General features: G+C 43.8%; 1 protein-coding gene and 1 long non-coding RNA gene across 5 annotated transcripts in view; one reads left to right on the top strand and one right to left on the bottom strand.

Moving 5' to 3' along the window:
• anks1ab (ankyrin repeat and sterile alpha motif domain containing 1Ab) overlaps positions 1 to 17,315 on the bottom strand; it is a 22,620-nt gene extending 5,305 nt beyond the window's left edge. The window contains exons 1-12 of one of the 4 annotated variants that reach the window (XM_085923348.1): positions 17,190 to 17,315; positions 16,768 to 17,104; positions 13,982 to 14,048; positions 9,257 to 9,372; positions 4,292 to 4,390; positions 3,692 to 3,838; positions 1,904 to 2,011; positions 1,490 to 1,657; positions 639 to 776; positions 462 to 533; positions 298 to 381; positions 79 to 216 (exon numbers count right to left, since the gene is read on the bottom strand). In XM_085923348.1, the coding sequence (XP_085779474.1) occupies positions 79 to 216; positions 298 to 381; positions 462 to 533; positions 639 to 776; positions 1,490 to 1,657; positions 1,904 to 2,011; positions 3,692 to 3,838; positions 4,292 to 4,390; positions 9,257 to 9,372; positions 13,982 to 14,048; positions 16,768 to 17,034 (1,404 nt within the window). In that variant the 5' untranslated portion in view covers positions 17,035 to 17,104; positions 17,190 to 17,315. Of the gene's footprint in view, positions 1 to 78; positions 217 to 297; positions 382 to 461; positions 534 to 638; positions 777 to 1,489; positions 1,658 to 1,903; positions 2,012 to 3,691; positions 3,839 to 4,291; positions 4,391 to 9,256; positions 9,373 to 9,813; positions 9,851 to 13,981; positions 14,049 to 16,767; positions 17,112 to 17,189 lie in introns of those variants that run through there. The other 3 variants (XM_085923346.1, XM_085923350.1, XM_085923349.1) reach the window with 3 other exon arrangements.
• Positions 15,515 to 22,892, top strand: LOC147048751 (uncharacterized). The gene is made up of 4 exons (XR_015067530.1): positions 15,515 to 15,889; positions 19,155 to 19,231; positions 19,320 to 19,451; positions 22,763 to 22,892. It is a non-coding gene; the product is annotated as an uncharacterized LOC147048751 (long non-coding RNA).
• The last annotated feature ends 158 nt before the right edge of the window (positions 22,893 to 23,050 follow it).

Here is a 23,050-nt window from a genome sequence, read left to right as displayed (position 1 = left end):
TGACATGTAGAGTATGGCTTTTTGTGTTCTTTGCTATAATCAGGATAGAATTGTCTTCCAAATTCTGCCAGCACTTACCACCTCCACCGTGCTGAAGACATGACAGAAATGGTGGCCACTTTTCAGGTCCTTGGTGATGTAGGCAAACGTGCACAGGTCGTCCGGGTCCTGGGCAGCGCAGGAGATGTTTCGGATCTCGTGCTCTGCAACTATGGTCTGGCGGAAGAGATGGAAAAGAATGAAAGAAAACGCAAAAAAAATTAGTGACATGCTTTCACAGAGGATCCCCGTCATTACCTTTGTGGCTGCGTCAATAAACTTGACGCCCCTGTAGGTAATGGAGAGTATAACAACAGGACCCTTTCTAGAATCCTTTGATTTCTGCAAAGAAAACAATCATTCTTCTTTCAAAAATTCTCTATCCAGATAATGAATGGATGGATATTTTGAGAAATACTTGCCCTAATTTTAGCACAGGCATCTTGTGTGGACTCGATCCCCCGTAGATCCCTGATTATCATTGAACCTAAGTACTGCCGTTAGAACACACCAGGTCAGACATTTATGGAGACTAGCATAACATATATAGATAAGAAGGTCATGTTAGGGAGGAGCTGTGTGGTTATCTTAGGACTTACAGTTGCCTCGTACCCGCAGGCGTCCAGGATGAGCTTCTCGGGCTGGTGGTGCCAAGCGGACACAGTGGCATAGGTAGCAGAGTGGCTCGGCGGCCGCAGGTTCACACGAGATTCTTTGTGTCGCTCGCTGTGTCGGTCCTGCAGTGACGGCAAAATCCGGATGGAGAAAGGATCCTTGATATCAGCCATCGTAGCACACGTGTAGTGGCATTTCCTGTGGGGTCACGCACTCCACACTGTTTGAGTTGGTGCGCCACTTTTTGACCTTTAACCAACGCTAACATTTGGCGGTGGCACTGAAGTTATTCTTAGCGCTTTCACCTGAGGACCAAGCCGTCAAGTCAGAGCTACGAGAGTTCGTGACAGCGGGACCCAGATGTTGGCCGGGTTCACGTGTTAAGTCACTTTGCTAGTGACACTTTTGTGACACGTGACACAACACTGAGATCTGGGGATTCACCAGATTCAGCATTTTGGACATATAAGAATAAAAAAAAAAAAATATATATATATATATATATATATATATATATATATATATATATATATATATATATATATATAGTATGTGAAATGGTGCATCACCATCTAATTGCGGTTATGCATCTGTAAATTGTTTCCAGGTTGTAAATCTACAGTGGCGTAAAATGAACTCTTCCCCCACACATCCCCACTGAATTAAATAATAATGATTAATTGTTTGGTTGATTTCATAAATGAATTAAGAACATGGATTGTAAATCAGATTTTAATCTTCTGACTAATACGACTTGAGGGTGTTCCAACTTTTAAAGTGGTTGTAAAATTCTCCGAAGAAACAATGAAAGGATGTGAAGGAAACAGGAACTCACGACAGAGCGCGGCCGCTCACAGTAGGAACGCAAAGAGACGCTACCGTCCTGATCCAATCGCCGCCGCCGGTCCGCCTCGGCCAGGGGCAGCAGCATGTCCATAGAGCGACTGGTGTAGGGGTCCATCTGGCCCAGAGGGCAAGTGCTTTGGGACAGGAGGTCATGGAACTGAGTGGGAGAAAAAGACGTGACGATACAATGTTTAGACAGCCACGTCGCTTTCAGCTTTCCTGATCTTGAGCCAACATTCGTCTCCAACGATTCTCTGAGATTCTATCTTCTTGGTCTTAAATCGTCCTGTTTCTACCAAGCGTTACTTTTTGGTTTGCTTCACCAATAAGTCGGTGAAATGAAAGCCTGTTTACGCTTTCTAAGGAAGTGAAACTGACTGTGTAGTATCATCATAGGTCTCACCATGATGGGAGACAGCCGTCTGGACTTGGAGGGCGCCTCCTCGTAAGGTCTCTCGGCCAGAGAAGCGATGATCCGCTTCCTGTGGCCCAGTGGACCCACCCTGATGACCTATGGCAGCAAAGAGCACCATTTCCAAACATAAACTCATACGATCCACTGAGTCGGCAGCACACGCCCCTTGACTGGCCATCAATAATTCAGCCTCAATCTGTTTTACCATCAGTTTTGAATACGCTTCATAATTCACGAGGCATCTTTGTGCATCGTGCTTAAATAACACAGTGAGCCCATTTTGCTCACAAAATAAGACAGGCACTATAGAGGCCACAGCACCAATAGAGGTCAGACTGATTGACTAAGGAACCCTGATAACGGACTGAGTGGAAGTTAACTCACCTACCTGCTAACAAATGGAATAATCACAGTAATTCAGTTGAAATCTATCGCTTACCAGAGGCACCAGAACAGTCGCACCATTCAATGATTCAGAACTTTTCAAGTCCAGTTTCACGTCATTGTAATTTCAATCTTCGACTCACCTGTGCACATTTGGGTTAATCATCCCACCCTGTACGCTGGCGGCGGAATCCTCTTTTGGTGTATTTTAGGATGCTCACCTTCTCAAAGCACGTTCCTCCTTGTTAAACTGTGATTATAGTCGTCAGAGGTTGTTAGTTTTATGGAGTCAAAAACTCTTCTGTATGGGACCCATTTGCATAATTGCCTATTAGCAGACTCGTGTCTGTTATTAACGTTCCGCCTGCAATTAGCTCTGGCGCTACGATATCCTCAGCAACAGACTTATTGTGCATATCTCTTTTTGTCTAAAGACTTCAATTATTCATCCCGTCTCGTGGAAGAATTGGTCTGGAAGTCTGGCATTCCCACGGGGGTTGGAGGTTGTGTAAATCCTCATAATCAAGCACTAAAGATGGTGTGCGGGAACGTCAAGCGCTTTGTAGGTCACGGCGATGCTTGATTTGCCGTGAGATGCTGCAGAGCATGGCGGCGATGGAAGAAGAAGGGATAAAAAAAAAAAGATGGGACGCTTTAAGAAAGTCTGCGGAATGTAACCATGGCAACACACTGATGTTCTCAACCCTCTGCTCAGCTAAAACCAAGCTAACGAAAGAAAATACTACTAGAGGCAAACTTGATTGTGGTATTTTTGCCACGATGCATAATTGCGACTTCCTGGACAAATGAGAGTAAATGATGTGATAGCCCCAGCTAAAGTGAGTCACAGAGCAAAATATCTTCGAAGGGTTTTGAAAAAAGCACCAACTGCCAGGGAGCGTAATATGAGGTGTCCTCAGTTGACCTTCTTTCTACACACAACATGCCATAAACCAGAATAGATGTATAACATGCTTGAATTCGATTGAACGTCTGTGACTATGGCATCGTATTCGAAACGGCTGCAATGCATTGCATTCACAAAAATACTGAGATCATAGGATTTGGTTTTGTTTCTTTCTTCTAATATAATTGAAAAAAACATTGTGATGCAATTATGATGTGTTATGTAGAATTTTAGGAATGTAAATTTGAAAACCAATCATAATTTATTGGATCTTGGAATATAACAGGAAAAGTGGACGTGGACGCACCATCCAAGTGTGTGTATGCAATCCAGAGGTAAATAATTGAAATCTTGATCTCTTTTAGAACTTTGGGCAAGAAATCACTTGCTGCTTCACCTCTAAAGACCTCTCATCACATCGTAGTCTCTTCAACTTTTGGCATGGATATCAAAGAGTAAGGTGTGGTTCAGTGAAGGCTGCTTACATTGATGATCTCCAACTCCCACAGGTTCTTGACACACTCCAACGTGCGGTAGCCACTGGACAGGAAATTGGGCAGATACTCGTGCAGGCCCAGGCCGTCTAGCCACGAGGCCAGAGATGTGCTACCGTCACATCCCAGAGCTTTGACCTGCAGCAGGAACGTCACAGGTGAGTTTCCTCTGGCCTCCTCCGACCATCTTTAACACTTCACAAGAAGTCAGCCAATGGTCCATTATGGGATGTCATGTCATCCAAACATGAGCGATGGAAACGGTGATGGGTGGTGCTCTCGTGAATGGAATTTGGTACTGGAAGTATGAATTCTTCTAGCGGCCGCTCCCGACCTGTCATTTTTCCAGCAGTTGAGAAAAACGACTCTGAGCACACCCCTCACCGCAAGCTCAAGATCATTTTTTTCCAGTCATCCATCAATCGGGCACTTTTGATCACAAGGGAGGGAAAATGCTTGTTCAGCTCATCTGTATGTGCTTAGGCCGCTTTAGGTATTTCCAATGCACAATTGTGTCAAATGTGGCTACCATGCGTCTCATAATAATACATCCAAACATAACATCCAAAAACAGAAAACAACTTGGAGTACCTTGGGCAGTCCGCGTGCCGCGTGCAGGATTTTTTTTCTGTGTCCTGGGTCAGTGATCCCGATGTCTCGGAGATCCTGATCTTCCATCACGTTACTTCCCTGCACATACACAGGAAAGGCATAGAAATGAACTCAATGGCCAGCTCTTCAGCCTATCCAAATACACACGAATCCGATTCGTCAAAATAACTAATCCAACCCTGGGGGGGGGGATAACTCAATCTGCTCAAAGTCCACACTAACCGAGCGAGTGGGTTAGAAAAACTGTGCAGCATCTTTTGTGTGTGTGTGCATAGCACTTAGGGCTACGTGTGACCTGGAGCCTTTCCCAGCTGTCTTTGGACAAGAGGCCGGGCACTCCCGAGACAGGCCATGACATTGAGTGGCCAGAGGCTGAGCGTTCACGGAATCCTCCGTACTGCCCAAATACATAGCGCACTGGCTACCGCTGGCTTGGGATGCCAGTGTTTAGCGCATACCTGACACGAGGCGAGTGGGAGGACAATGAAGTCAAATAAATTGTGCATGGCGCGGCCAGATCAATGTGATGCAGTGCGACGCGTCGGAACAAAGAAAGCCTCGGTGGATGCGTCCACAAGAGCTGCCTTCATTGACACGGGGAAAGAAACGAGGATCATTCTATGGTTCCTAAAGCGGATCCTTATCAGGAGAGCGACAGAAATGCTTTTATATGGGGGACTGTGCTGTATTGTAGTTTGCATTGAAAATGATAATGGAGTAATTCAAGAATAGGAGATAAGTGAATATGTACTCATTCACTCATTCCCTATATGATGATTTATGGAGAAGAATATCTAGTTGACACAGACACTGATCAAATGGAATACAGTATAGGAAAAGAAAAATGAAAAGGATTCCACATAAATGTCAGCTACAAAATGTACATAAATGTTCTAAACGATGACATGCAAACCCATTAATTAAGGTTAAGCCACTAACAATGTGACAGTTTTAATTTTATTCAGTGACATTTATTTCGAAAAAGAAGTTTCAAGAAGTTCCAGATTGTTTACTGTCAAAGCAGATTACACAAATAACATTGTGTTATTTTCTGTTAAGATAATTGTACGTATACACAAGTACTTGACTTCTACCAAACAGCTACTGGATCGAGTGAATAGGGAGTGATTTGGAATGCAGCCGTAGAGCGAGGCCGCAAAATGTGCATCTAAGCGTTTTTGCCTCCCCAGTGCTGCTGTACTGCTGCATATTGATTGTTTCAAGCCAAGAATGTTAAAATGTTCTGTCTTTGCTTCATCCCGCTGGCTTGGCCTCAAAGCACCACTGCAGCCCGATTAATAAAAGGTCGCCAGGATAGGAGCCCGAAATAGATTCTCCCCAGTTCAACGATGCCCGGGGAGGCTCTATTTGACGTCACGTGACGGCAAAATGTACGCTTGAGTACTTGCATAGTTAATGAGCCGCACGCTGCTAGTGATGTGATTGGTGGTGACGGCGATGATGATGTTGATGATGATGATAGCTCTCTTCTTTCTTGCTGTGTGTTCTGGCTAAATTAGCATTCCTCTCTTGACCCCGTACGCCAAATTGTCTTTATCCCTATTTTTCGAAAGACCTCCGCAGGAACGGCGTCACTCAGTCACGTGTTATGCTTTATGTGTTCATGTGCCAACTTCGTGGCTGTTTTTGGGGCCTCCTAGCCACTAGGTGGCTACAGTGTTCCCTAGATATATGTAATTCGCTTTTGACATTCAGGCCAAAGCCATGTCAAACATCAACCTTTTGCTTTGGATTTCAACTTGAAGCCCTAAATAAAATTCTCTATAGGACCCGAAGAAGGCTTGAGCATGCTCATGTCCACACTGGCGGGTTTTTGTTGAAAGCCGCACGATTACATGCAATATTTAAGGTGTACAGACACCAGACAAATTTGCAACGAATATAATTCTCAGTAGACAATTTGCCACATTTGCTCGGACATCAAGGCAACAAGTGCACTCTAACAAATACAAACAAAAAGTCGACAGTCATAGAAGGGAGCGATGATGGGCGACCCACTTCCGGCGGAAAATGCTAATCGTCGTGTAAAAATGATGAGAATGAGTACCCAGCTGTTTATAATTCATGATCCCTCAAAAGCTGCCTCTCGGCGCACTCGTCACTGGCCACAGAACGCCTCGCCACTCATGCGCTTTCTCTGCACTGTGGGCCAGGCCGCTGGGGGAAAGTTCTCTTGAAGAGCCGTCCGGACGGCTTGGCTGTGACTCTTTGCCCAGCATGAATTCTCAAAATGCACTTAGAAATTGATCTACTTTCGAGCTCCTACACAGTGCCGAGAGGCTGATTTTTTGTTGTTTTTATATTGTGGGTCAAATTGACCAAAATGTATTTCGATTAAGTTCAATTTTTAATTTTTTTTTAATTTTAGGATGAAACTAATGTTGATTTGTAACGTGTGCAAAATTCGAAAGCGGTTCTAAAAAGCACTGCCCCCTACTGGAGAACATTTGCTTATTGACATTGACAAATCTGGAAGCATGTTAAAAGGGCACGCGATGAAACATCCGCCCCGTCTACCCAAGTCGTCTGACCTTTGCCGTTGTTTACAAGCATGGCATCGGCGTTCTTTTAGCGCAGCTCGTTTCCCTCGCTAAGCCCATCCTTTATCTCACCCATGTGTCAGGTCCAGCAGACACATGAGGCATTATACACAAATGAACATCAGAATGCTTAATGAGCCATAGTCTGCATCACATTATGTTTGGGAAATCGTCCCTCCTGCACGGAATCATCCAATCTAACACCGAGACGCACTTTTTCAATTTGGCATTTGTCATATATAAATCGGATTGAATGAAAATCTGTTTTGTAATGCTAATGACATGCATGGGAGGGATCTATTGGCTGTAAACTTAATATTGACTAATGTTGGTCAGATACATGGTGGGGCAAGTGGGACAGTGCCCCACCAGATCCAGCAGAAATTAATATACAGTACACAAATCTCTCAAAATGCTTTGAATCTCCTAAACACAAATGTAGCACTCAAAGAATTTCCTTTATCCAATGTGCCAAACGTTGTGTTTTGCAATTGGTCTTGAATGGCAAATATGTTTGTGCCCCCGAAGAGCCTACAATGGGTTTTGTAAATCAAAGCAACTCCACTGAAAAATGTACAAAGATATTTCTCGTTTAGCTTGTATACTAAAAGGGTCACGGAGCAGCTTCCCTCCACGCCTCTTTGCCGAGCTCCGGCGTGACAAGGTGACGTAACCCAACAGCAGCTCAAACGCTCGCCGCTCTGAGCCCCCCAGGGAGCCGTTATTTACGCCGCGCCGGCCATGGCTTGACCCGGGGAGCCAACGACGTCAAAGGCGCATTTCTCTGCAATTTAGCAAAAAAAAAAGAAATAAATCAAATAAAACATGATAATGCTTTTAGTCATGCTGTGCGCAGTGAGGTGCAGTTAAAGCAACTGATTAATATGTAATTAGAGTAGGCGGAGGCCATGACGATGAGCTTACTTTCCGGATGCGCCCATTTGCTTGGCAATTGTGACCAAAAAAAACTCTTTTACACATAACAGTCATGCTAATTGACATCATATATGTCCCGCCACAGTTTTTCCACCTATGACTGGGTGAAGATCCAGAGCCACTTTCAAGTGACGGCTCGACTACAGCATCTGAAACGTGATCATGCGGAGACACCCTCCAAAGGTAAGCAGCTTTTCTGTAGCGTGACAAAAGATTGCATTTGTGTTTGCTTGAATCTATGAAGCAAGTTCAAATGCTTTTGCTGTTTGCACTTTTTACCCCACGCTCTGGGGAGGCCAGCAGCCTGCCCACTGTCACGCATACACTTCCTGGAGAGATGACAGTTGTAAAACGTATGCTCCGCCCCCCCGCTTGTCACAGTAACAAAAGCCGTACTCGCTATTGGCTCCGCAGTAAACGGGGACTAACGAGCCAGGCCCCTAAAAACACGTCAAGTGTCCTTGCGCTATTTTGACAAAAGCATGTCACAGATGAAACATGAAGTCGCCAGAAATTCACAAAGGTACTGTGTGAAACATTCACACCGGTCGTAACGGGAGCATCCAGAGTTCATCTGGAAGAAGCTGCAGTGCATTCAAAGTGGGCTCCATTTAGCTGCAAAATGAGATCATCTCGTTTTTAATGACGGGGAAAAAGTTAATGGCTTTTGATGGCTGTTTGTCATGGCAATGAGGGTGGCCTATGCTCCCGCTTGGGAAAAGGAGGTGTTGGGGGGGCTGAGGGGGGGGGTCATGGTCAATCAATCTGCGTGCTCTTCACCTCAGTGCAATGCAAAGAAGAGGAAGAAAATACATGTGCATTAACACTATTTTGCATTATTTTATCAAAGAATTATTTTCTAATATAAGAAAACAGAACGTTAACAATTTCACGTATATTGTTAGGGTTAGGGTTAGTAACTGTAAGTAGTAAAGCCACAAATATTTGGTAAAAAAAAAAGAGGAAATTTTGCATACACATTAAAACAGTTTCATGAAAAGGCTGCTTTAATTGTGAGTTAAAAAATGAATAAGCAAATTTAATCAATTTTCTTCATTTATTTGTTGCATCATTTTTGTTGCTTAATTTCTTCTAATTTCTTTATCATTTAACTGAATACAAAATTTTCTCTCATATATCACTGAATAGTTCATGGATTTGTTGTTAATAAAACAATATTTTACATATAAAAATGCTACATTCACCCCTATAAATAGTTAGTCAGTGAATTGAATCAATGTAAATAATAAATTTAGAATGTTGAAATCTTTTTTTGCAATTGCACGATGAAATAACTGCTCGATTCATTAAAAAAGAAAGACTTGTGCACTAAAGTTAGCCCGCCCCCGATGTGGTGGATGGGCGGGGGGGGGGGGGGGGTGACAGGAGCAGGAAGCAGGAAGCGGAGGCCTGAGGGTTTGTCAAGGGGTAGGTCCAGGTGACTCACCATGAAGCGCAGGTCGTCAAAGCCGTTGAGCAGGAACTTGCCCTCGTACTGCGGCAGCCCGGCTCGTTCCAGCCACTCGCCCACCGGCTGGTCCAGGGCTTTGCCGCACGCCCCATCTGCCGAGAGAGGGAAGCGCTTGAGCAGCGAGAAGCCGTTGAGCCGGTAGCAGCGGCACTCGGAGGACGACACGTGGCACTGCCACATCATCCTCGGCCAGCGCGGGCAGAGCCGAGTGCAGCAGCACCAGGCCGAGCTCGGGGGAGGCAGGGTCCGAGGTTGGAAAAATAACAGGGGGGGTTCGGGGATAGGTCGGCGGGGCTCCCAACCCGCAGCGGGCTACGACACCGGAGGAAGGGGAAGGACGGGACGGGCTAACGGCTTACGCTCAGCCCAGAGTGAAGGGAGAGCGGGGAACCCGGCTGACAGATTTGGGCTAAACTGGGCCCACCGAGCATCGGAGAGGCAAGCCGCTCCAAAGACATCACAAAAAACATTGGTATTCACACAGCAACACACTCTATCCCTAAAGTCGGGGTCGGGGGGTGGTCACCACATACTTGTAAAGCTCTGGCTGAGTCCCATGGCTTCATTGGTCAAGCGCTTTGAGAGCTAGGGCACGGCTCGTACGAGCAAGGTAGCAGCATTCTTAAAGTACACTTGAGGTACCGGCGCGGTCATTTTTCGGCGGGGGGGGTGAGCGAGCCACAAAGGTTAAGTAGGTAGTTGGGCGTATTTGTAAAATCCTGCAGGAGCGGGCGCTTCCTCAACTCCTCAATTTCATAATCCCGAGTGGGAGCTTGGGAGTCCTGGGAGGCATTCAGACGACGACGCTCGTCCCCCGGGGCGTCCGCGACGTTGACGAGGAGGAGAAGAAGAAGAGCAGGAGCGCCGCCGCAGCCCACCTGGCTCCTTGGCCGCTTTGCTGCATGCCCGTACGGCCCTGCCTGCTGGAATGGCGCTTAAGGGGGGCACACGGAGCGCCTCACTGCTCACAGGGCATGCCGTCCCGCCTGGCCGCTTTCCCGATTTGCCTCAATCTCCGGCTGCCGCCGCCGCTGCTGCCGCTGCCGTCCTCCCCCACGACTGGAAGCAAAGATCATGCCCCCCTCACTCCCTTCTCTCCCTTCTCTCCCTTCTCTCCTCCCTCTGTGTCTATCTATACCTTGTCTCTCATCCTTGCTCTTTTGAACACCCTCCCAGTCCTGGTCTCTTGCGCTTTCTGCGCAGCCGATCTCCGAGCCCCCCTTTTTTTCCGGATCGCACTGCAGGGCTGCCGTATGGGGTGCTGCTCCACGTAATCACCCCTCCTCGCCTTAGCCTTTCCTAACTCGCTCGCTTTCTGTCTCACATGAACACACACACACACACACACACACACACACACACACACACACACACACACACACACACTGCTTTCTCTCTCTCTCTTGCTCTCTAACTGATTAGAAATGCACATGCAAGAGGCGCTCTAATCTTGCTGGTGCAGAAAGGACACCACAGGTAGAGTGGAGAAAAAAAGGGACTGTCATGTTCTAAGGTGATGGAACGGGTTAACTGGAACAAAGACAAAAATGGGACTGCAGAAAGGGGCTGGAACAGTGCAATGAAAACACGAGGAATAGAATGACTTCATTTCAAATCCTGCTATGGTGGAAATTGATGGCTTCTTAATTTGACACAACACAGAGTAAAGTGTCATTTTACAAGGTTGCCAAGTTGGAATGATTAGGGGGCAAAAAAAAAAAAAAACGCCAAGTATACAAAATGAGGTGACAGAATTGTGACAAATCTTTATGGGCGTGTTCCTTGAAAGCACTAAAACCACACCCCGCTCACCTTGACATTATCAATCAAATACGGCTGGGCCGAATGAAAGAACCTAAGTTACAATGTTTTATTATATTTTTTAAAGTTAATACTCTCAAATTGTTTGGAAAAAAGGAAATATTTTGAAAAAGCACATGCATATTTTGCCTCGATTTAGATGTCTTTAATCTTGGTTGGATTTTATTTTCTGCATAGTGGAAGTGGGTTGCTTGACAGACAGGAGTCAAACTCCTGTCGTGTCGGACCGCATTCTCACGTTATCCGCTCAAGAACACGCTCGCAGGTTGGATCTTATGTAAAAAGAAAAAAAAAAGAAAAGAAAAACACGCAGTCTGGGGAGACTTTGATCTTAATCGCATTAAGTATTACTACAATAGCTCCAAAGCTAAAAATAAACACGGTATGGTATACTGCGCATGCTATATTGAATGCGCATGCTTCTTGCATGTCCGTTGTTTCGTGGCTTACGCAGGTTAGCAGATCCAAACGCCATTTGTTTCTATGGTTCAGACAGAAAATGGAAAAACGCAACAGGAGTCAGCAAAAAACAAGCTAAGGCTTAAATAATTAATCAACGAGGGACATGCACCAAAAAATGTGTGTTTGGAAGTACAACCTGACGGAGAGCAAATCAATTTTCTCAACAATGGTCAGTAAATGCAGGACAAATTTCATTTATCAATTAGCAATTCCAGATGACAAAAAAAAAAGGCAACTGTGGTTTTAGAGCTGTTTAAACATTTACACATATTCACTTCATTGAAGACTAATTGATCTTTGCTGTTTGCCAAAATGTACATTAGGTACTTTTAAGAATGTCAATTTTCTCAAGTCTATGTACGTATGTGTGTGTTTGTGCGTCAGTCCGGTGATTGACAGGTCATCAATCCAAGGTGTCCGCTGGGATGTGTTCCAGCCGTACCTATCGTAGCAAATAAATAGATGGACGGATTTTTTTTTAATGAATTTGCTATTAAATCCAGTTCGAGCTTCTTGCCGCACAAGTGTCAAAGCAGAGGCTATCCCAGCATGCATTGCTGCTCTCTGCGGCGGCCATGGCGGTTGGCGTTATCTGAAGCGGGATTACTATAAAGCCGCCCACAATCACCCTCCTTGAAGGCCAAATTGGTTGTTGAGTTCACTTTCAATTTGATTGGCAGGCAGGTAGGCCGTGCTGCTGCTGCTGCTGCTGCTGCTCCAGGTTTCAGTGTCGAGGTAAAAAAAGGGCAAGGCCGGCCGGGGTGGGCGGGTTGTGACCCATTAATGCTCATCAGTGGCTGAGGAAGATGAAGCTGTGCATGGGCGAGTTAAGATGCTAGTAGCGAGTAAGAAGGATCTAATTGTAATTCAGCGTGAGACCCCCATAGCTTGACTAAAGGGCTTTTTGAACGCCAGCGCATCCAGACAAAGCCTGTTAAAAATATCAACCACCCCTTCCCGTCATTTCCATTGCTTTGGGATAACAAGAGTAAGATAATTATGCTCTTGCAGGGCGGAAAGTGGGCCACAATCATGATGGATTGCATACTTTCTTTTTTAGCAGCATCACTTTCAGACAAACCTTTTTCCCTGTGAGCTACAGTCCCCTCTAAAAGTATTGGAACGAGGTTAATGTTTTTGTTTTTGTCGGAACGGAAGGAATTTATATATGGATGCAGGCGTATGCAAACTTGCCAGTTAGGAGGAGACAACGGGGCTCAAACCCGCATTTGTTTTTTATCAAAAGTAGCGGCGGCTCCTTGTCAACACGTGAGGAAATGAGCGGCAAAGCTGAATTAATTCAGGGAAACTGAGGACGGGATTTTATTTATTTCTTTTTTTTTACATCAGAGTATGTGTGTGCGCGTGCATGCGTGTTTGTGTGAGTGTGTTTGTCCACAAACTGTGCACTGTTAATACTTGCACTCGCTCTGTTTCAACCTGATTTACATGCAAGAACATTGCCCGAGTTGTCCTCGGAACACCCCAGCGATTTTTTTTTTTTTTTCCAAGTGATGCATCTGACGCTCTATTGATATCCATACATTGTGTCGTCACTCACAGTGGGCTCTTTAGCGCGTGACACACATTTGAATAATGGCAGGGAAAAGGCAACGGCGCTCGCTAACCTCCGTGACTCAGCTGAATGTGGGACACTGGCTTATAAATAGTGCACGTACACCTATGTTATATGTCATGTGTGTGTTTGTTGAGGCGGAAAAGGTGAACAAACACATTGCATTTTCTCCTTTATGTAATCCAGAATAACCCTGGGCGCTCGGGTCCTACTTCGAATCAAGAATGCACGGGAAATGGGGAATTTGAAGAATAGGGTGATGATAACCACAGAGCAGGACACTTCCAGGGAAGAGGGAGACATTATACGATTGATTGGATTGAAACCCTCTTGCGTGTCTTTCAGTCATACATCAGGAGTCAATATGGTCCGCCTATCGAATCTGGGTTTAATCTCATATTTCCAAAATCCATTTTCCTTCATTTCTCTGCGGGCATATTAATGACAGATGAGCATTTGGTGCAGCTCCAAATGAGGGTGGCGTTTTCTTGGCAGTCTGTGTTCTAGCCGAGCTTAGTTTTAGCTCTTCCAGGTATATCAGATTTGTTTTTTGTTTTTTTAACAGTCATACTAATTCGAGCCGATGTTATCGGTGACAAGGTCGAGGCGTGCCGTGCCCGGCGCATAAACCCGACCAGGCTATCATAAATGCGGCGCTGAGCAATAAGAAGCTCTGTAAACGCTTCCTGACTAAATCTCCCTTAATCCCCAAGCCCCCACTTGTCATTTCCTATTAGCACACCAATAAATTATGTTGGTTTCTCTTGGGGTGGTAGGAAGGTGGAGAAATAAAAATCACTGCGTCCTTTGAATAAAATTGTGGAAAGAAAAAAACATGTTACCTGAGCTCGCCTGTTTCTTATCTGACGTCCCGATGCCGGCGCCGATCAGGTCCATGATCTTCTCAATCTGTTGGAAAATAAAACTCCACGTCATATTTCATTTGAATGGAAATGTCAGCAACGTTGCTCAAAAGGCTGTATCCCTGGCAACCAGGGGCAGAGGGCTCTTTTGCCCCACACAGCAGAAATAGGCAAGCCTTAGCCAATGGGACAAGGATATTGACGAGACACACACTCCAATAACGGCGCTAATAATGTCAAATATAATTCACTACTCTGCGTTTACTTTGTATTTTATAGCTCAGTGTTTGCCACTTTTGTATAAAACTTGAAATGACAAAGGTTGAGTCTGACATTCATGAGGAATAATCCAATTTCAATTCTAATCTGTTTGACATATTATTTGACGATTTATTTACTACACAACACTTGATTTATCTTGGCCTTTTTTTTTTATAGCATTCAGACCGCTACGTAGCGTGTTTTGGGCCATGTTGATGCTCCAAAAAGGCATTTTAATAACAATCCAAAAATTCAAGTAAGACTTTGCTCGGGCCTTAATGTTTGGGAATACGTATGTGTTAAATGTAAAATATTTAGCACTTTATGTGCAACTCATAATGACATAGTCAAGCACGTAAATAAATCATCACTAAAGGGACATTTTGATGACAGACTCCGATAAAGGTGCACTTAGATTGCTTGTGATGTCCTATATGTATGTGTGTATATAGAATGTAAGTGGGCTAATTCAAAGAGTGAATATGAGGTTTGTGTTGCTTGGGGCGCGGTGTGCCACGCGTCCCACGTGCCCGCCCGCCCGCCTGCCTTCCAAATGAATCAAGGCTCAGCTTGCACAGTGTTGATGCCACCAGCAGCCAAGCAGTGCAACACTAAATATTACATCACTTAGTGTGGTGCTAGTGCACACGCACACGCACTCACCCAGTTGTTTTAGCCTCCCCAAATCTGCAGTGAGGATACAAAACGACCGCAGCGTATTATTTGTCTTATTAAAGCTGCTAAAACAACACAGTCATTTTGTGCAAAAAATAGAACAGTCCAATTAGGTCTTTTTTTAGAGCAGAGAAACGCTCCTTGTGTTTAACCTTTAAAGCCTTCCAGGATTGTGCGAGGTTCAATCAACTTTTTTTTTTTTGGGAGTAGTCGACTGTTGGCAACTAGTTTTGCTACAATTCAAAATTATAATCAGAGTCGAATAGTATATATATCTGAGTGCATATACAGTATATAATGTTCATATATATATATATATATATATATATATATATATATATATACCATATGTACAGCAAGTAATGTCTTTCATTTGTACTTGATTATCATGTAGTATTATAAATATTATATGCATTATATATGTATGTACACAGTGTATATTGTCTTTCATTGATACATAACTATGATGTATTCTATATAATATACATCATTATTATTTCATATGTACCTGTGGCTAACAAACAGCGTATTGAGTCTGTTGCTGAAATACATAAGTGCAGTCAGTGAATGGGCCAATGGAGGCACGGACGGATAGATGGATATCTTTGGTGAGTCAGTGCGTGCGTGTATGTGTGTGTCATGTTGTCGTATGGCTTCCCAAGATAATACACACAAATATTTGGCTTTGTGCACAAATAGCCCAAACGTGTCGCGCACAGCATCAGAGAGTCGGGGAGCAGCTGCAATAACAGGATGCCCTTGAGAACAGGACACCCCACCCAGCACAGCCTGAATAAACACTGGTGTCAAGGAGAGAGGGGGCTGGGGGATAAGCAAGGGTCTGTCTGTGATGACACAATCACCACAAACACAAACTTCAACGTGTCCGCCAAATGTCAAGTGGATGGATGATCAAGAGTGGCTGTGACCTTGTTGACGTCAAACAACACTGTGAGTTAGTTTCATTCATATGTTGTTTCAAATTTACTTTCTAGGTTGGGTTTTTTTTGCGTAAACACTTTACTTGAAAATGTCAAGCCAATTATACAAGGACATAAGGAGGACACCTTTTATGTTGGTAATATTTTTTTGTGGTTGTCATTATACTCACCTCGATTGCTGGTGAAAATAAACATATGTACCTAGGCTGGCAATAATAACAATAGCAATTATCAGCAAAAATAGTATGAATGAACTTGATGATGACTTTAGATTTTGACATTATTATTGTATTGTTGCAATGCTTTTGTTTTTTTGTTTTGAAATAGTTTTTTTTACTTGAATGTTTACAATGATCATTTATATTTACATTATAGTACACAATTTGTAGTACATAATACATGTCCATTATTGTCATCATTATTATCATTGTACAATCATTCAATCAATGTTGAGGGGAAAAAGGTTTTGGTAGTTAATATGAAATATATCGGTATGATGATGATAATTATTTTTGCAGCCACTGCCTTCAAACCTCTTTCTGAATAATTGTGAATATTCTGGCTGCTGCTTTTGCTTTCTCGATTTGACATGGTTGATGCTCGCCACTGCCCTCGATGGTGAGAGAGGGTAGTTTTCATAACACACTGAGTGGATGTGTCATGACAGCAGAGGCCCAATTAGCCCTGGATGCTACACGGAGAACGCCGCCAGTCACCGAGTCGCTTGCATGCCAGAGCGGCGGCCCGCAGGTGCTACCATGGCAACCTCCGCGGGACTTCCTTCCTCACTTTTCCAAAACCCAACGCCGTGCCCCCTTCCCACACTAATCCTGAGTCGCCCCTTTTATCGGCCTCCGGTGGTAGTTTCAAAGCCAACTCGTGGATTACCTCATCCCACTCCGAGGCGAAGGAAGGCATTCGCTCCTTGGAGGTCTGGCTCTGCTTGCACTTGGACACGGATCCGCTCCGAGCACTATGACCTCCGTCGTCTTGCCCGAGCGGCGGCGCCAACAAGTCCGAGTCCGACTTGGACAAACTTCGGGTCAGCCTCAGGTTGACGGCGGGTGGCGTCAACCCGGCTGAAACCTCGCCGGGCTCCTTCTCGTCAGTTGGGATGGCTTTAGAGGGATCCATACTTGGCGTGCGTAGCGCCATTGTTTTATGCCAGGGTGGTTCCTTCTCCAGCTCTTCAAGGAAATCCAGGATCTGTCAGTGAGTGCGGAGACTGGAAGACAAAGATGAAGTCAAGTGGAGCAAAGTGGAGAGAAAGGGAATGGAAGGGGAAATGCGAATCAGCAAGGTCCACCCACTGATGGTATCCTGTTGCCTTCCCCTGCCTACTCCTTTTAGTCACGTTGCTCCACATGTCCAAGGAACATTCCCAAAGAAGAAACGGAAAGATTGTTCACAGGAACATCATTTTTCATTTAGATGGGGAAACTTTCATCTCACCAAATTCAGCCTGACATAACCTAACCCTTATCTCTGACACTGGCTCCAACTCAACCCTAAAACTGAAGTCAACCAACTTTAAACCAAGCCCTAAAAAATACTGCTATCCTCTGAGCTCATTAGGTTTTCCTTCCATGCATGAGCTAACATCCTTTCTCGAGAACATCCCAAGATTTCTGCCACAGACTGAGAATCCCAGAAGCATCCCAAAAGCCCGGTCCTTATCCGGAGTGACAACCGGGTAATCAGGTTACTGGTGCACATTGAAGACGGGATGCCTACTTTGCCTTCTATGAATGCCTCTGCCAAAGACGCTCAAAATGGAGGTCACACTCCAGTTCCTTTATGTTCAGAGGCCAGACATGATGTCACTATGGCAATATCCTAGAAAGACACATAATACACTTGTATAGACTGCGAACTATGCAGTTCTGGCGTTTTCAAGTGTGGCTTCACTATATTGTCCAGTTAGTACACCAGCTAGTGTGCTTGCTTATTTCCCAAATATGAAGTTTCCTTTCAGAGTGCCTCGTTGTTAAATGAGCCTTCTCGCACGTTACCCGGAGAAAGGGGGACTCGTGAGAAGGTGCGGATTTGATTTGATTTGATTTCTTTCGTCAGACTTGACAGCCAATGAGTGGACCAGGGCTTCCGGCTGGTGCGGCTGCTTTTAGAGCACCTCGGTGTCAGCCGTGATTGCACGTCTTCCACCTTCAGACAAGTGTCTGATGTTTTTATTCCTTTTTCATTTGCTGCTTTGTTGCGATAAACATTGTTTTTTTCCTTGCAGCTCACTAAAAGTAACGGTAAATCATGTTGCAGCATAACACTCTAGCGTTGATCCCGGAGCAGTGTCGCCATGACAACTTCCTCCTTCCCCCGCCCCTTCTTCATCTCGGCGCTGATGCGTTTATGACGGGCCGCCATCTCCGTGCACTGTACGCCTGGGCGCGCTTGGCCTCAATCAGCCAAGCTCCTCCGCATTGCTCACCTCGCGACTTTCGTGACCGTGACAGAGACGATGACACCCTTCGCTCCCTTGGGGTGGGCGGGGGCCAAGTGAGGGAGGGACGATTCACGCCGCTGCGACGAGTGCTGAGTCGGAAAAAAAAAAAAAAAAACGCCACATCTAATGAAAGCAAGTGAAGAGGAGCAAGTCTGATCATCCCTGTGGCCGGGATGAAGATGCGCACGCCATATAAATATTTATTTTAGGTTGAACACAAAGGTGTCCAACTTTTCCCACCAAAAGCCACATTCAGAAAAAAAAAAAGTCTGCAAGGACTACTTTGAAATCTCCAAGAATGAAATGAGTCATGGACGTCACCACTGCAAATGGCCCACGGGCCGTAGTTTGGACACCACTGATTTAACAGCGTCACGTCTTCCCAGCATGTTAAGCTGGCTGATGATCCTCCAGGGGAAAAGACAACCGTGACACATGAACATTGGCCATGCAAGCCACAGAGAGGACGCCTGCCTCCACCGAATACAGGAAATGCAACAAACACCGCATACAAGGGTCGGTTGTGTGCAAACGCATCTTTAAGATTGCGGGTCCTACGTGGTTGGCATACTGTAAGCCTGCGCCTCCATAAAAAAAAAAAAAAAAAAATTGCATGACACAACCTACACATGATTAGAAGGCGTTTTAAGAAGTCTTCAATCAAGTCTAGTTTTTTGTCATCAAATTAGCAGATCCACCAGCGGCGGCTACTGAATTTCCAAACACCTCAAAACTCCAAACGGATGTTCTTTCTCACAGAGTCAAATCTTGTGAGACATTTTTGGTTTTGACTGACTTTTTCTTGAATGTGTTTCAGTGATGACACCACAGAAGTCTACACCGCAAAGTCTGCTTGGCTTTCATCTTTATGGGAAGAGACTCCCCTCCCCGACGGTGTGTAAAGGATGAGTACAGTTCAAGATATGTATCTCTCATGTAATCCTTATCTATTTATTTGTGCATGTTTTTATTTCCCCCTCAGAGAGTTTGAATGCTCTGACGCTGACCTCAAGGAAGCAGCTGTCCTGTTTGTCCACAAAACAACATTCCCAGAAAGACAGGAAGACGTTTTCCCGTGCTTGTCAGCGGAAAACAACCGTCTATAAATAAACAGGTAATTCGTACGACAAGCCAACACACGGCACAACATCCACACATTCGCGTGAAGATTGGGAGCAGATTAATTTAGCACGCTGCAGAGAATCAGAGAGGATAAACACTGCATGTGTTGAGTGTATGTGTCAGTGAAAGGACTGGGCACAGCTCCATGTTTCCCATTGTGCCATCAGCAAAGGAGGTTGATGACAATAACCCCTGACACATTTGAATGCCTCCAGCCAAGGACTGACCCCCTCAAGTTTTAAAAGTATATCTACCAAAATTGAAGATTTTTAGGATTTCCTGAGCAATGTTTCTTTCCTGAAAAGGATTGGCAATGATAAACTTAAGCCTGTTTCATATTTACCATGGCAAATTCCAATTGGTGGTCGTCATGACTGAGCTATGTTGTGACAATTGTGTGATAATTCCACTGTCATTCTACTAGTTGAGGATACTATTGCGAATCCTGCCCTTCATTTTACAAACCGCTTATCCTGTTTCGGGGGAATAAACAAAAAAGTTTGCTCACACAACAAACTTTGTTCTTTTCGTAATGGGTCTGCATCCACCTGGCCCTAAAGCTTTTAGCCTTTCTAACTTTAACTGAACGAAAAGACCGTCTATTAAAAATAGAATCTGGCCCTCACTTTGTACGTACGTGTTGCAAAGTAAAAAAAAAAATACAGACAGCACTTGACTATTCACTCGGTTTGTTACCGTGGCTGCGGACACTTTTCAGTGTGTGCTGAAGTTGGAAAAATAACAATTTATTTACCTCTTTGTTTAGTTGAGGTGTTGGCATTTTATCTGTTTTTTAAACAAAAAATAGCATGTGAATTTTTTACGTGTGCAAAGTGACACGTTACATTTGTTACAACTTTTTCAATTAAAAATGATCACTTATTTTTCATCACCCACCCCAAAAGTAAGAGTTTGCAAGTTCTTCTCAGTAAATTATATATTTTTTTAAATTACTCTTTGAATTTAGTTTTGACTTGAACAAAAAACAACTTGGGACTTTTTCTGAAAAGAAAAAAAGAACAAAAAATGTAAAACTGTGACAGGTCTCTTAAAATTTCAATCTTAAAAAGAAAGCACTTTTAGAGAACACAGCTGTCATGTTGCCATTGTTGGTGGCGCGTTATGGCTTTTTGCTAAATGCTCTCCCACATGAACGGGAATCAAATCAAATAAAACACACGCTCAAGTCGTAGGACAAAGAAAGAGTGCTGACTTTGAAGAAAAGACAGCAGCGCTAAGCAGATTGGCGCACGGCACGATAACGACCGGCGCGCTTCCGTTAATTGCTAAATGAATTTTTCACTTGTTGACTGACAGGAGGGAAGAAAAGAAAACGTCTGCACAGGAGATAAGCTCAAACATGAACAATAATTGAGGCCTCGAAGGTTGAGAGAAAAAACACAAATCTTACTTTGGCTTCATTTTGCCGCAATCATCACTTAAACTACTCGTTGTTCACCTTCATTTATTTTCTCAGCGAGAATGCAATGAGAAAAAGGTCTTTCTTTTTTTCAAGAAAAAAAACCAGTCATCTTCCAAGAATATATTTGGAAATTTATAGATGTCAAAATTCCTTCACGTGGAATTTGTATTCTGAGATTTTTCAGACCCTTCAACCTAAAGCAGATTTTTTTTTTTTTTTTACAAAAACAATCTGCAAAAACATTCCCCACATTATGCCTTTTTTTTTTGTAATGATATTTTTCTACAGTATATACTGTATAGTGTGAACATGCAGCCTGTGGGAGCAGGAACACTCTCCATAAGTAGTGACACAAATTGGCAAGTGCTTTTCCTTGGCACTCGGGAACAGATGCGGCATATGTCCGATGTGATGATAAAACATGCAATTGCTTTCATCAGAGGTGAGGCCACATGAAAAATAGACAAGCTTTTTCCACTTTTAGCTCCTCGTCCAAAAACAAAAATACCCCCAAAAAAGGCCGTGGTTTTGACAATGTCCTATTTATGAATAAAATACAGAATTTGTCTGCCTACACTTTCATTAAATACAGCAAATTTGCATTCCACCACTTGTGCCATGATTTGAAACTGCATTTTGCTTCTAAAAACATGATAATAATTACATAGGATTGCGACATTAATCTTGTAAAGTGTTTGAATTTTCAGTCTTGAATAAAAATCAAGGGACTTTCAAGTCAACCTTGAGGGATGCCACAACTTATTTCTTGTCAAATTTGCTTTTTTTTCTAAAGGAGAGGCAAATGATTTTTTGTAGTATCACGTTATTCTAGCAAAACTGCAAACCTTTTCTAGTTCCTCCATCTTCTGCCTCACTAAGTGCAGTGTGTGTCCTACCAACCGCAAAGCACTCTTGTGGCCCCCTGGTGGGCCACCCACCAGCACGGGACACTGTGTGGACACTGGCTTTGAGTCTCCTTCCTCAAATATTCATTTGTCAGCATCTGCAACCAAACGCAGACTGCGGACTTTTCCTAAAGTCACAAGGACCAGCCAAAAATGATGATTGTTTAAAAAATTTTAGAGAAGAAGCTTTGGAGAAGCTTTCTCGTAATGTACAGTATTTATCATCAGTTCACTCGCAATCTATATATTTTTTTTAAAACCATCAAAGTCAGGCTCTTTTGTGATTTTCATTTCTGGATTCTAGGGTTATCAGCACATTTCTGCAGTCTGTCACCCTTTCATTGGAAGAAAAGCTCCACATTGAATATTCATAGAGGTTTTTTTTTTCTCTTACGTCTCGTGACAGACGCTGCATAAAATGTGCATGAATGTGTGAGAACATGTGGGTGGTGCTCAGTGACCGTCATGTGACAAAGTTCTTGCGCTTCCAAATGACTGTGACAGATATAGTACAGGGAGTACTCGACCCCTCCCTACATAAGGGCACTCTCAATTAACACTGTACGCTCGCTTTTTCATCAAATTGTTTTATGTTTATGGTCTTAAAGTATTTTGCATCCAATTTTAGATTGTAATGATGACTTTACTATTGCGTTTAGGTAATTGGTCACCTGCAAGTGAGTCAGGCCATTATGATTCTCTGGCTCCCCCTGTCGATACATTTGATCATAGATTATACTCAACTCATTTTTATTTGTATAGTGCTTTCACAAGAATGTATACACTTGACAAGTGTTTGCATTATTCTCATATTATGGGTGGGTTGAATATTTTCACAGAATGCACTTGCTAGGATTAAGAATAGGATTATATTCTGTGTACATGTCATAGAAAATGCCTTTACAGTGCTAATTATGCTCAGTTCTGATTGAGACAGAAGGGTGTGTATTTAACTGTATTTATTTTACCTTACAGGATGCTTAACAATGAGAGTGTCAAGACATGCAGCCAAAAGCAGCCAGACACATCATTCTACAGCTAAAGGTAATGATGCGTCTCTGAACTGAAAATTGTCGTTTTCCCAATTCACTTTATTTGGGGGGGGGGGGGGAAGGTAGCTATCAATTTGGTGTGCATGAAATACAGGGCAATCCAACAACATGCTTTCAAGAGTCTAGTTTGATATCCCTGTAAATGCTCTATATTACTGTACACCACTGCAAACTACAAGAAAGTACAAAAATTACGCATTTGTGTAAAGAC

This window comes from Syngnathus leptorhynchus, chromosome 11 (assembly GCF_054491065.1).
Source record: "Syngnathus leptorhynchus isolate UIUO chromosome 11, UIUO_Slep, whole genome shotgun sequence".
NCBI classification, from domain to species: domain Eukaryota; kingdom Metazoa; phylum Chordata; class Actinopteri; order Syngnathiformes; family Syngnathidae; genus Syngnathus; species Syngnathus leptorhynchus.
Note: the sequence above shows the minus strand (reverse complement) of the source record. Positions and strands in the feature narration are given on the sequence as shown.